Here is a 13,267-nt window from a genome sequence, read left to right on the forward strand (position 1 = left end):
ACTTAGGAGAAACGATTGTCTTTAGCATAGCATAGAGTCGTATCGTTGTTTTGGAGATAATTTGTTCTTGGGTATCATTACAAGACCATCCTGAAATACGAAACACACCTTAGAGGTTGAACCTGGTCCGCTGTTTCTCCATATGTGCCTTCCACTGCCACTGTACTGCATCATCACCCTCACTGCCTGCCCGTCCAATGCCTTTATCCACTCTCCGTAACTTTAGTGTAAATCTTGGTCCTAATTCTTGTAATCCTGCTCGAATACCTTCCACGCCCTCAACAACCTTGCCGTCTGGACCGACAACACTCTTCTCGGTTTCTCTCTTGTCACGAAATACGTAACGGTGACGTCGAAGGAATATGTAATCACGCTGATTGTGCAATGTAACCACTTGCCGACCCTGCAACTCTGGCTGTGGAGGGAAGAGAGTGAGGAATAATCTGGCTGACAACAGACCTAGCGGTGTACGAAAGTTATTCAAGATCAGCTCCGGATAATGATTTGTAGGGTTTCCATGCCCAGGAAGCTTTTTACCCTCTACCCAATTCGCAATCGAAAAATGACAGGTTGGCCCGGATGGTAAATGTACAATAGTAAGACCTGTAGGGGTTTTGGCGTCTTCTTTGAGAAGTATTACAGAAGTGTAATTCCGATTTGAGGCAAACTTTGAGATTTCCCTCAGAGAAAACTTATGCCCGTAGCGATGTGAAGACCGCCGGATGTATGTGCTGTGGGGGAATAGGGTGCACAGCAGTTCGGCCTCGTGATGGAGAGTCGAATTGATTGAAGTTGTGAGGAGAATCTTAGGTGCTGGTGGAGGTTCGTCAGAGAAGAGCGTAGGGAACTTGAGGGCAAGAGAGTCGGGCGTCAGATCCAAATTGGTACTTGTGGTAGATGGCGCAAGAGAGGGTGCATTCGAAGCTGCCCGAGGTCGTCGTCGAGATTCCTTGGTAGATGTTCCGTCCTCATCCTCCCCAGCTTCAGATTCCGAGTCTGTATCTAGCATGCTATCCACGTCGTCCTCCACTAAACCCTCGACATCTCCCGATATTTCTTGTTCAGCAGCTTCTGCTTGTTCGATTCGCCGCCTCTTCAGTTGTTCCACATCCACACTGACATTTAAGCCATCGCCTTCGACTTCGTCCCAGACTCGCTTCTTATCAATTGTGTGTGGGACATTCTTTTCCAATCTTTCTCTTCGTAATTCTGGATCCTTGTCTTCCTCTCGTTTGCGCTTGAACCGTTCGTCTCGCCGAAGACTGTCGCGGGCTTTCTTTTGCTTAACATGCAAATCTTGTCTGCGGAATTTGTTGCCAGTTTTGAACGGTAGTGAAGCCTTTGGGGAGGGCTTTAGTCGTTTGGACCCCATGGTGGAGTATTTGCGATTATGCAAGAATTAGATGTTGTTTCCCCGTCTCGAAACAAATATTTCAGCGACGGAACAATAATAATCCACAACAATTATCACATCCCCGCATTTTTCCGTTCCGACGAGGCTCTGACATTCTTGGGTTGGGTGCGAGGAGTCATTGATCCGGAAACAAATTTCACAATACTCTTTTCCAAATCCCACGTTGCAATTGAGCCATTAGTCTCTGGTCCGGAAACCTTAGGCGAATGCGATCCCTCCACACTCTTTTCTGGATCTGTAGACGCACGCAAAAATTCAGACCACAGTTGACAACTCGACGCTTTACGGAAACCGCACGATATCGTAAATACACCCCAATCGTATTCAAAATCCAACAACAGGCAGAGATGGCCACCACAACTCTCAAGGGGACGCCCTTCGATCGTCAAGTCCTAGACTCTATGCTTCGACGGCGCTTGTTCTACACCCCTTCCTTTGAGATTTACAACGGTACAGCTGGTCTGTACGATTATGGCCCCCCGGGATGTGCCCTACAAGCAAACATAATCGATTTGTGGCGGAAGCATTTCGTTTTGGAAGAAGACATGTTGGAGGTCGACTGCACCGCTCTGACTCCCGCTGAGATATTGAAGACTAGTGGCCATGTCGACAAATTTGCAGATTGGATGTGCAAAGACCCCAAAAACGGCGACATCATCCGGGCCGACCATTTTGTGGAAGAGATCTTAGAATCGCGCCTCAAGGGAGACAAGGCTGCTAGGGGTGTCACAGTCGCTGCAAAGGAGGAAGACCCAAAGAAAAAGAAGAAGAAGACCAAGGGTATTGCGGAAGCTGTGAAGTTGGAGGATGCGGTGGTCAAAGAGTACGAAGAAGTCTTAGCAAAAGTAAGAGAAGCCTGTCGAGCAGTTGATTGCTAGCTGACTTTAGCAGATCGACAACTATAATGGCGAAGAATTGGGCGAGCTTATCAAGAAGTATGAGCTAAAAAACCCAGCAACTGATGTCCAACCTGAACCTCCTGTCGCATTCAACCTTATGTTCCAGACTGCCATTGGTCCAAGTAGTAATGCACCCGGATACTTGCGCCCAGAAACTGCTCAGGGACAGTTTGTCAACTTCGCAAAACTGCTGGAATTCAATCAGCAACAGATGCCATTTGCATCGGCCTCAATTGGGAAGTCTTTTAGAAACGAGATCTCTCCGCGATCTGGTCTTCTGCGTGTTCGAGAGTTTTTGATGGCCGAGATTGAGCATTTTGTTGACCCAGAAGGTGGAAAGAAGCACCCACGGTTCCACGAGGTCGCGGACATTGAGCTTGTGCTGTTGAACAAGCACACCCAACTCTCCGGCAAGACAGACCTGGACAAAGTCACAATTGGGAAAGCCGTTGCTGATGGTACGGTCGACAATGAGACTCTTGGCTATTTCTTGGCTCGTATACATCTTTTCCTTAAGAAGATTGGCGTCGACCAGTCGAAGATAAGATTTAGGCAGCACATGGCAAATGAGATGGCTCACTACGCCGCCGACTGCTGGGATGCCGAATTGCAGACAAGCTACGGCTGGATTGAGTGTGTTGGTTGTGCTGATAGAAGTGCTTACGATCTTACCGTTCACGCGAAAAAGACTGGTGCACCGCTGTTTGTTCGAGAACGTCTGGATAAGCCTATCACTATCGAGGAGTGGCAAATTGACCTTGACAAGAAGAAATTTGGTCCTTTCTTCAAGAAAGATGGAAAAACCATTGAAACGGCTATCGAAGCCCTATCCCAGGAAAAGCGTGAAGCACTTGCCCAAGATCTGAAGGCAGACGGCAAGATAACTGTCGATGTTGAAGGTGTAGGAAACGGCAAAGTAGAGGTCAGCAAAGACTTGATCGCCATTGAGCGGAGGACGCGGACGGAAAACACGCGGGAATATACCCCGAATGTGATTGAGCCTTCATTTGGTATTGGTCGGATCCTATATTGTCTGTTTGAGCATAACTACTGGACTCGTGGTAGCGATGGCGGCGACGAAGCTCGTGGGGTACGTCGTCCTTCTGAATGTTCTTGGCGCTTCACTGACACCAACAGGTTCTTTCGTTCCCTCCTACAGTTGCGCCCACTAAAGTCCTGCTCGTACCCCTATCGTCTAATGAGAGCTTCAAGCCTTTGGTCAAAGACATGTCTCTCAAGCTCCGCGCACTTGGCATCTCAAGTAGAGTAGACGATTCATCCGCATCTATTGGCAAGCGGTACAGCCGTAATGACGAACTGGGCACTCCTCTTGGTATTACGATTGATTTCCAAAGTGTGAAAGACAAAACCTTCACCCTCAGAGACCGCGACTCAACCAAGCAAGTTCGTGCCGACGAAGACTCCATATTTGCCGCAATTAGATCCTTGGTTGATGGCAGTAAAGTATGGGCCGACATTGAAAAGGAACTACCTGTCTTTGAGGGCCAGGATCTTGAAGCAGAACTTCCTGTCCGCTAATGAACTGTATGTTTATGTTGACGGGTACGGTGGTTATTCCTTAGACTAGGGTAGTTTTAGATGTCTTTCAACTAACTGTGTATGTTTGCTATTTGTACTTGCCATGGTTTCAGCTGTGCTATTTAAATGATTTCCGTGGCCCGTTTATTGTTGTTGTCTTTTCTTTTGCTTGGAGAACGTGCCAAATACTACAGTGGAGCTCCACACGCGACATGGTGATATACACGGATCGCATACTTTGTGCCATGCCACGCCATAAAGAAAAATTCATTGCCCCCGCGCCTAAGGGCCTCGTCCATTCGTTAGCTTGTGATGGACTATGCGACAGTAATTCTTGGATCTTCCAACGATTTTATCATATGTGATTAAAGGTTGATATGCCGGTCCCTAGTGCACAGTGCTAAGAATGTATTGTTTCTTGAAAAACAATAGGTAAAACATAGGGTGTTGTGTCCAGCATGCTTCGATCCACCGCAAGGTTAGTGTCACTGATCAAAAGTGTCACGTGATTGGAACAAATGTCTTGGGTAGGCGCGTCGGGGAGCTCTAGACGGAAACGGACGTATGTGGTGCTTGTACGCGTTCGCAGAATCCAACTTCAAGTCTGATGGAAACACCAAGGATTGTTTGACCTTCTGGAACGATGGAACAGACACTACTGGCTGCATCCAGATTAGAAACATACCAGCGTCGTTTCAGGCTTCGTGAACCGCAACCGCAACCGCCAACCGCCGCCCTGAGCGGCTCGCGCCAGCTCTCGAGTCTCGCGAGCTTTTGAGGGAGCCTGCACCACCGACTGGAAGGATTGGAAGGAACAAGAATAGATTTTGGGTTTGAATGCCCCGTGAGCTTGAAAGATATCTTGTGCCTGCTTTCAAGGACGCCTTTCTACTCAATCAACCTGCAGACCTGTTCTTGAAACTTTTGAGCCAGACGGTGCAACTCACTTGAGATGGCTGGAGGTATCTGTATGGTAGTGCGAGTACCACGCCTAAATCTGGGTAGGTACACTTCATGCCTGCATCCTAAAGGATGCCACCGACCTCCAGCTAGTGCCGAGGATGAATCATGAAATGGGGGCTAGCATCAGTGTATCAAGATCATGAAAAGTCGGAGCAGTTGTTTGACCAGTCAACAGTAGGTTTGGGTTGGTAGGGCTGGTCTAGTAAATGGGGCGATGGTGAGTGAGTACCTAGGTACCTAGGTAGTCAGGTAGGTAAGTAAGTATACGAGGTAAAATACACATAACAGTCTACCTGAGCTAGCTTACATGATCTAAGGAATACTTACCTAGGTACCTCAGGTAGGTAGCTATGTTGTGCCGAAATGGGTTTTCGTTCCATACCCATCCTCATCCATAACGTTGGTTTTATGTCATATGTATTCTGCCATTCATCGCAGTCACCGTTCTCACAGCTCTCATTGTCCGCCCTTTCAGAAGTGTCCAGACCATCTGAACTTCGGGAACGTTGCGACAGAATCCTTTCTGTTGCCGCTTTTCCCCTTTTCCCCTTTCCGTCTTTCAGACCCCGTTCGGCGCTAACGTAGCGATCTATCAACCTCGAACTCGAACTCCCACCACCGCGCCTCACCAGCAGCTTTGACTCGACCAACACGACCTCCTCCTCTCCCACGCAGCCGTCGTGCTCAACTACGAAAACCTCGAGCCAGATATCAAACACCGAGAATCGATCGGTATCGACACTCGAAAGGCACTCGCGACTCGAACACACCAGCTTCCTTTGACGCCGTCCCACGCTGGTGCGCTGCGGATCTACAAACCTTGGAAGTGTTTCTCACCCTCCATCCAGTGCGACTGGACCTCGATCAACGAGGAGAACCTGAAGGTATTCCCAGACCAAGGCCTCGCCTTGACAACTCGATCTACGTTCTTTACGACCATTTTGATATTTCTTTGTACGTGCTGCTGCATTCTTGGGTCGTGGCTGCTGATGCGCCTCTTTCCATTACCAACATACTGACCTGACCCTATGGGCGCTGCAGAACGAGCGACGATTTCATTCTCGATACCCCGCGGTCACTCCATCTGCCCCTTTTCCATTTCATGACATCCATAACACGACAGTTTTTTCCAGCGGTTCTATCCGAATACCGTCTTTCACAATGGCACAGCAACAGAGGTATGTTGTCATTTCCATCTTCCGCACAGATCACTCTCCGTTACAGTCAGTTCAAACACAGGGGAATTCGAGTGGATTCGCGATCCACGTATGCATGGCTGGTCTGAACCACATTCACCTTGTTAGATGCGATCGCTTCCCATTCAAAGACTCCGTTTAAAATCTCATATTCACTGCGACCATCTCTCTCTTACTATTGTTAATCGTTGCCCCCCCTTTAGCATTTACACGCCTGGCCAGTTTATGAACCCGGGTCCGGCACCACGGCCTCCTACTGACAGACCTCGATTAAATCTTACCCCATCTACGGCAAACCTGCCAGGCAACATGATGTCCCAAATGAACATCAACTCACCCATCACTCGAACGGCAACGTCTACATATACGGGATCGACGGTTTCCCTCCCGCTCGCCCGGCAGCAATCCAATATGGATGGACAAGGGGGTGTTGCGGTTATTAAGGAAGGCTGGGCTTCCGTTAAGGAGGGCAAGAATTTCATTAGCCCGTGGAAGCAGAAATGGTTGATATTACGCAAGGAAGCCTTGGACTTTCACAAGACCGAAGGGGGCAAACTATCCTATCAAATAGTTCTGAAGGATGTCCTCGGTGTTTCGCGTGTCGAAGCGGCTGGCACGATCTTCGAAATCAAGAGAGCTCTTGGTGGCAGTTCTACAAATCCGGGAGAGGACGATGGTATCTCGAAGACGTTACAAATCAGAGTCAAAAGCGACGAGGATTTGTATGAATGGATAGACTTTGTTTATGCGCGCTGTCCCGGAATGGGGGGTGTCAGTAACCCCACCAACTTTAATCATTCTGTCCATGTTGGATTCGATCCCCAGACTGGAGAATTCGTAGGCCTTCCTCCAGAGTGGTCAAAACTCCTCAACTCTTCGGCCATCACCAAAGAGGATTATGAACGCAACCCACAAGCCGTGTTCGAGGTTTTGGAGTTCTACTCCGACATTACCAAGCGCAATGACAACCCCCAACAATTTTCAAGTCTAACGCCTACCCCACCAGTTTCAAGCAACCAGAATAAGCAGTTAGGTTATGGTATGAGCGGTGGTGTAAATGTAGCCCCCCCTCGACCGATTCAAAACAATCAACGAAACCCTAGTTATGGAAATCCTCCCACGTCATCTTCACCAACGCCCCGACGACCAACTCCGCCAGAAAGCCAGCAGCAGCGCCAACAGATGCAACAAATGGCCTCCAATTACGTTGATCCTCAAACACGTGAGGACCAGCGTCAAAAGCAACTCGAGGCTCAGCGTCAACAGCGTGAGAGGGAGATTGAGGAGCAAAACAGACGCGACATGGAAGCTTATAATGCCTCTCTACCAAAGACTCGAGTTCCCATGGCGCAGCAGGAAATCGGAGGGGGTTACGGAGCAGCTCCCACTCAGGACAGGTATAACCCATCAAGAGCAGCACCCCCTGCGCCCCGCCAGCAAGCGCAAGCACCATCCTCATTGAGGACGCAAAGACAGGCTCCCTCAGCACCTACTCCTAGTAATCAACCCCGGATTCAGCCTTCTTCAAACCAGCAGATCGCGGCTCAACGGGATCAGAACGGAGGTACTCGTTCGCCGGCAAGAACAGATCAACAGCGGCCTCAGCAACAAGAGCCGCGGTATCAAAATGGCCCATCTCAACAGCAAGCCCAGGGTAGGCCACCACAGAGCCAGAACCAACCCCCATCACGCCTTCCTGCTCCAGTACAGCAGGTTAAACCTCTCAATGTCGCGAAGCCCTTGAACAATGGCCAGTCGAGCGATGCGGTAAAGGCAGCTGAGGCAGCTCTTACGGCTAAACCCCCTGCGGCAGAACGTCAGAAGGACGTGCGAATGTCCACCATGTCTGAGAGTGAAGTTATGGCCAAGTTGAAGGAAGCAGTCTCGAAAGATGACCCAAACATGTCATACTCGAAACAGAAGAAGATCGGTCAGGGTGCATCTGGCTCTGTTTACGTTGCTAAAGTGAAGGAAAATCCTCTATCCCCTATCGCGCGAGAGGTAATTCGACAGCAAGGAAGCAAAGCTCAGGTCGCTATTAAACAGATGGATTTGGCTCATCAGCCAAGGAAAGAACTAATTGTCAATGAGATTATGGTAATGAAGGATAGCAAGCACCGTAATATTGTTAATTTCCTCGACGCTTTCCTGCGCAACAACTTTTCGGAACTGTGGGTTGTGATGGAATACATGGAAGGTGGTGCTCTTACTGATGTTATTGACAACAACCCCACCATCACTGAGGACCAAATATCGACCATTTGTCTCGAGGTATGCTAATTCACTCTGATTTATGGAATAACCCTAACTTCGTCTAGACATGTCGTGGACTTGAGCATCTGCATCAACAGAGTATCATTCATCGCGATATCAAGAGTGATAACGTTCTTCTCGATGCTCGTGGGAACGTAAAAATTAGTCAGTAGCCCGATGCATCTTCCTCTTCTCATTAGCTAACATTTCAACAGCCGATTTTGGTTTCTGTGCCAAGCTGACCGAGTCAAAATCGAAGCGTGCGACGATGGTGGGAACTCCTTATTGGATGGCTCCTGAGGTTGTAAAGCAAAAGGAATACGGACCCAAGGTCGATATCTGGTCATTAGGTATCATGGCTATCGAGATGATTGAGTCCGAGCCACCATATCTAAATGAAGAGCCGCTGAAGGCCCTTTATTTGATTGCAACCAATGGCACCCCCCGTTTGAAGAAGCCCGAGAAGCTTAGTAAGGAGCTAAAGGCGTTCTTGTCTGTCTGCCTTTGTGTGGATATCAGGAGTCGAGCTTCTGCTAACGAGCTCCTGCAACACGATTTCCTCAAGCATGGGTGTGCTTTGTCAAGTTTGGCAGATCTGCTAGGCTTCCGAAAACACGCAAAATAAGAGTGCGGCCATATGACAATCACTGGGATATTGTTGATTCTTATCTTCTGTCTTGGTGGAATGACCGCTGAGCCTCTCAACCGCCCTCATTGTGAACTATCTATGTTCCATTCACTTGAATCAAATCCAGGCTGTCTCGCAGAATTCCACCAGCGATACGCAGCCAAATTTGTACTATTCATTACTCGACTGTTGCAATGTACGATAAAATTCCTCGGCCATGGTTGCGTGCATATATCTAGCCGGGCCCGATACTTCAGGTTACGGTAGAAATAGACAAGAAGATAAAGGATATATTCTCGAGTCCATTGGCGTTTCACTTTCGGTATAAAGATTATTGGCTCAGTGTGTCAAAATGACGCGATGCTGATAGCTACGCCATTGTTGGCGCTGCGATATTGTGTCCGGTGAGGATAGGGTTTACAACATTTAGCGTTGGTTTTTGAGAACAGTTCATCAGGGGAATCACAGCGAGGCGCGGTTTGTCATTGAAGAGCGTTATGAGAGAGAATTGGCGTAACGGGTAGGTGGGATGGTTTAATAGAACAGAGTACCAAAAATCAGGAATCCATTCCAATTCATCATGGGCTACTTCTTTACCCCTTAATAAAATCGAGCTCTAGTGTGAACATGAGAAGCATGGTTGGGGCTGGTAGTACATAACAGGAGGAACACTTGCAGTTGTTGACAAGCCACTTCAGCTATTTGTGACTGAGTGGTCGGCAGCATAGGGCCAACAGAACGTTGAATTCAGTAGAGCGTATGCAGTGCGATATACCTACTTATATTGTAAACCCACCAGCCCTTGATCCTCTGTTGGCACGGGAGCATAGCTGATCAACATCTAGAGCTTTTTGATCCGCATGGGCGGCAGGTCTCGAACAACGCTAAATATTCGCGAAATGGTTCCATATTCTCGCATCCTCGAATCCTTCTGCTCGCAGAATAACACCCTAAACAGCTAGACGACCCGGCCGCTATTTCCCCAAGTTTCTTCCTAATCGTCCCACTAATTCTCTTGCTTATCTATTGCTAAAATAGTATAACCTTTTATCGCTCATCAATAAGTGTAAGCATATCTGACTGATGTTCCCTCCAGTTTGCTTGTCATACCTTAGTCATGCGCTGGCTGACCTAAGAAGTAGGATAGAGCGCGTGTAGGTCGTTGTATTCTCACATTCTCACAAAACAGGATTATTCAACATCAAGGTCTTGCGGGTTTTCGGTTGCTAATACTAGACGGCGGGCTAGTATCTGCATCAGCTCTGCCCTTACGTCAGCTCCTTCAATCCTTCAAAAACGGTAGCAAAGTGACTTTGTAAAGAAGGAATGGTCTACTGGCGATATTGAAAATTGCTCACAGAGTGGCGCACATCGTGATGCAGGGATTCATCACGTCGTGAGAGGGTGGGACTTCTGAACTTCTCAAGTCAAAGTATTTCATTTATTCCGTGCGATAGTAGTTGCCATAACACTGCTTCATTCGTCGCCCTCCTTATTAAAGCCAATCCAGTGTATTTACAACTAAGTACGTTCTCCTGCTGCTCGTCGGAGCACGTCTACTGTCCACTAGTAGTGAGATTAAATTTTAGCCAATATTCTGGTTGTGTGGAACCTATGGAGAAGTGGTTTTCATCAAAACCACAAGAACTAAGCGATAACTCTTGGCGTTCGTAAAAAGGGGGTTCGACTCTCGAATGGGACGAGGTCACTTGACGTGGCAGGGAGGAGCATAGAGATGAGTAGAAATAATCTACATACCGAAACCCTGCTCAGAAACACCTCATGGCCCGCTTCTTCGCACCTTTCTATACGGTCAATCATATGTGCCCCTGAGTCTTTCGCCGCTTGAATCATCATCTCTGCATACTCGACCGTCACATTCTGGTCCTGTCCGCAGAGTACGTACGTAGTTGGAATATGCCGCCATGCTGCGAAGGTCGTCTTGCTCCAGAACACACCGAGGCTCTGTGGAAGAAGTTGTGATGTCCAAAAGTTGGCCTGCTGAGGAGCCATATCATTGAACAAGCATTGCACGGCGAGAGATGGAATGGGTACGGCAGTCTGGCTCTGCTAGATAGTTAGTAAGTAATCTAACAGACTTGAATCGCTTTGCGAAAAACAAAGTTTAGCGGTGCTGGTTTCTGCACTTGGGGACGATCTGCTGTCTAGTTCCATCGTGCTCGGCCAGTATACCAGTAGCGTGGGCCATTCTTGCTCTTCCGGGAAACCTCTTCCGGTATGCTGGGAGAATATTTTTCAAGAGCCCTATTTGATTGCAGAACAACATCGTAGAAGAGAAAAAGAAGTCTCTGGGCAAGCTCCTGCCGGGGACAGAAATCCCTTCCACTCTAGAAGCTGCGGCAGGTGGGGCTATCGGATAGAACAAGATTGATGGCTTACCAAAGTGTCCGCTTGAAGATATGGCAGCATACTGGAGACATCACCCCGTGGAGCACCTTGGAATCCCTCCTTCACTATCCATGCCATGATAAACACCAACCTAACAACACCCCCTCTCAATCCTCTTCGCGCTCTTTCTGCTTTGCTCATTCCTTGCACTGCTTCACCTCCTACAACGCCACTCCAGCCATGTATGACCACGATAACATCTGTACCGGCGTCAACAAGTCGAGAAATAGCTAGTCGTATAGCGAGAACATCGTCGGTAAAGTCGTATACTGGTTGACTTGCTCCTATAGAAGGTAATGAGACGAGGATGGCCGTGTATCCATGGAGCGACAGCGACGCTTTGAGGGGATCATATATAATTGGGGGATGTGATACTCCAGGAATGCAAACAAAAATCGGCTTCGAAATTGACATTGTCCTCTTTTTTGCAATTTGCAAAGAATATAACGCCAAAATTCTTCATTATAGCAAAAGCTCAGAGCTTGCTTACTTTGACTAGAAAAGTGAAAGTATCTATAGCAAAGATATTCAATGCAATTATTCGGGTCATCAGCATCGCTATTGAACTTTGCTCGAAAATTGTCCATACGCCGTACACGTACATTTCGAGCTCGGGATCCTTGTTGTGTAAAAGTTAACCAGGGTGCAATCCCATTTTCATACAACACCAATCATGGCGTCGGATTCGCGCCGAGAACCAATAATTGCTCGTTAGGACGGACCCCATTTGCAAAGGTTGGTTGTACAATCATCAAGTGAAAAAGTGCACCACAAAAATAAGGTGGCGCCTGATGAGAGATGCAATGAGTGAGATATTTTAAAAGATTACACAGAATGTGTAGTCACGTCTGCTCCCATCATCTCAATCCTCAGAAGACTCGTCAATAATAGAAAATCTCCGTGCTGACAACACGTATGCCCGTAATTCGGCACGAAGTGAGACTTTAGGGGTGGGCTCTCATCGGCGCAAACAAAAGCGTCCGAATTCCGGAGGTAATCTCGAAGGATTCAATACCAGCTGTCCATCACAATGCATTGACGTCCAACTTGTAGATTGATCAATGCTTCCCGATGCTTCTTCGACCAAATGACGCCAGGCATTGCCAAGTTCCATGGGGTGAAGTGATCCAATACGCAAGACCTCTGATCAATGTTGGATTTCTGCCTCAATTTGAACATGTTGACAAATGACTAACGCGATCAAAGCCCAGGTACGACAATCTTATGTGAGATGGGAATGAACGATCAAGCAGATGTCGTGAGAAAGACATCAGAACGAAGGGAAGCAAGCGTTGCAAAGACTCTGCGATGGGCTGCCTGATACGACAACACTCCTTGTTGGCTCTCGTTCGTGACGACAAACAGCTTGGAGGTACGTAAGGACACTTCCTAGTAACGACAACCACGGCATACGAGAGACCTGTACGCAAAAGATTGCTAACAATCAAGCTCGCGAAACACGGCCGCAACAGCACTGGAAGAAGTTGCGACAGAAATACGCAAAACGAAGCCGGAAAACAATATGCTTGCAAACAGTTTCATCTGCCCCTTTCCCCTGGCGAGCAGTTGGACCATGGATCGGCAATATGGACATCAACTTTGATGTCATCGTGAAGGGGACAGCGCGGCCAAAAATCCACGGTAACAAGAAGACCAACACGGTCGAAGAAGAGGGAGGAATCTGGTGAGTGTCCAAAAAGAAGCTCGACATAGACAGTTGCGGTGAGGCTGAAAAGCCAGCCACGTTGTTGCTGCAATCAAGTCAGGTACTGCACTGCACTGTAGCGAGTATAAAAGCGGCAGCTAAGGAGTGAGGCAAAGCGTGCGCGTCTGCAACAGAGCGATATCAAAAGATAGAAGAGAGAAGAGAGAAGGCCATGCAATAGTTGGAAGGGGGGAGGGGGGTTTGTGGTGATTTTATCTTCTGTTCGATTTTTGGAGATCAAATTCGTGCCGGCCACGACTT

At 48.0% G+C, this 13,267-nt stretch overlaps 5 protein-coding genes across 5 annotated transcripts; 3 read left to right on the top strand and 2 right to left on the bottom strand.

The window, feature by feature from the left end:
* Positions 1-109: 109 nt before the first annotated feature.
* GLAREA_05537 (Class II aaRS ABD-like protein) lies at positions 110-1,372 on the bottom strand (the record flags this gene model as incomplete). The annotated part of the gene is made up of 1 exon (XM_008078826.1): positions 110-1,372. The coding sequence occupies one exon, from the start codon at positions 1,370-1,372 to the stop codon at positions 110-112; it is 1,263 nt and encodes a 420-aa protein (XP_008077017.1).
* A 389-nt stretch (positions 1,373-1,761) lies between these two features.
* On the top strand, positions 1,762-3,852 carry GLAREA_05538 (Class II aaRS and biotin synthetase; the record flags this gene model as incomplete). The annotated part of the gene is made up of 3 exons (XM_008078827.1): positions 1,762-2,259; positions 2,306-3,403; positions 3,451-3,852. 3 exons carry the CDS (start codon positions 1,762-1,764, stop codon positions 3,850-3,852), a joined length of 1,998 nt encoding a protein of 665 aa, XP_008077018.1.
* A 2,124-nt stretch (positions 3,853-5,976) lies between these two features.
* On the top strand, positions 5,977-8,889 carry GLAREA_05539 (Protein kinase-like (PK-like); the record flags this gene model as incomplete). The annotated part of the gene is made up of 4 exons (XM_008078828.1): positions 5,977-5,993; positions 6,215-8,282; positions 8,330-8,429; positions 8,480-8,889. The coding sequence occupies 4 exons, from the start codon at positions 5,977-5,979 to the stop codon at positions 8,887-8,889; spliced, it is 2,595 nt and encodes an 864-aa protein (XP_008077019.1).
* Positions 8,890-10,083: 1,194 nt separating this feature from the next.
* On the bottom strand, positions 10,084-11,715 carry GLAREA_05540 (alpha/beta-Hydrolase; the record flags this gene model as incomplete). Its single annotated transcript, XM_008078829.1, has 3 exons — positions 10,084-10,143; positions 10,651-10,959; positions 11,293-11,715. 3 exons carry the CDS (start codon positions 11,713-11,715, stop codon positions 10,084-10,086), a joined length of 792 nt encoding a protein of 263 aa, XP_008077020.1.
* An 894-nt stretch (positions 11,716-12,609) lies between these two features.
* Positions 12,610-12,989, top strand: GLAREA_05541 (uncharacterized protein; the record flags this gene model as incomplete). The annotated part of the gene is made up of 2 exons (XM_008078830.1): positions 12,610-12,673; positions 12,751-12,989. 2 exons carry the CDS (start codon positions 12,610-12,612, stop codon positions 12,987-12,989), a joined length of 303 nt encoding a protein of 100 aa, XP_008077021.1.
* Positions 12,990-13,267: the final 278 nt, after the last annotated feature.

Source organism: Glarea lozoyensis (assembly GCF_000409485.1).
Source record: "Glarea lozoyensis ATCC 20868 chromosome Unknown GLAREA10, whole genome shotgun sequence".
NCBI lineage: Eukaryota > Fungi > Ascomycota > Leotiomycetes > Helotiales > Helotiaceae > Glarea > Glarea lozoyensis.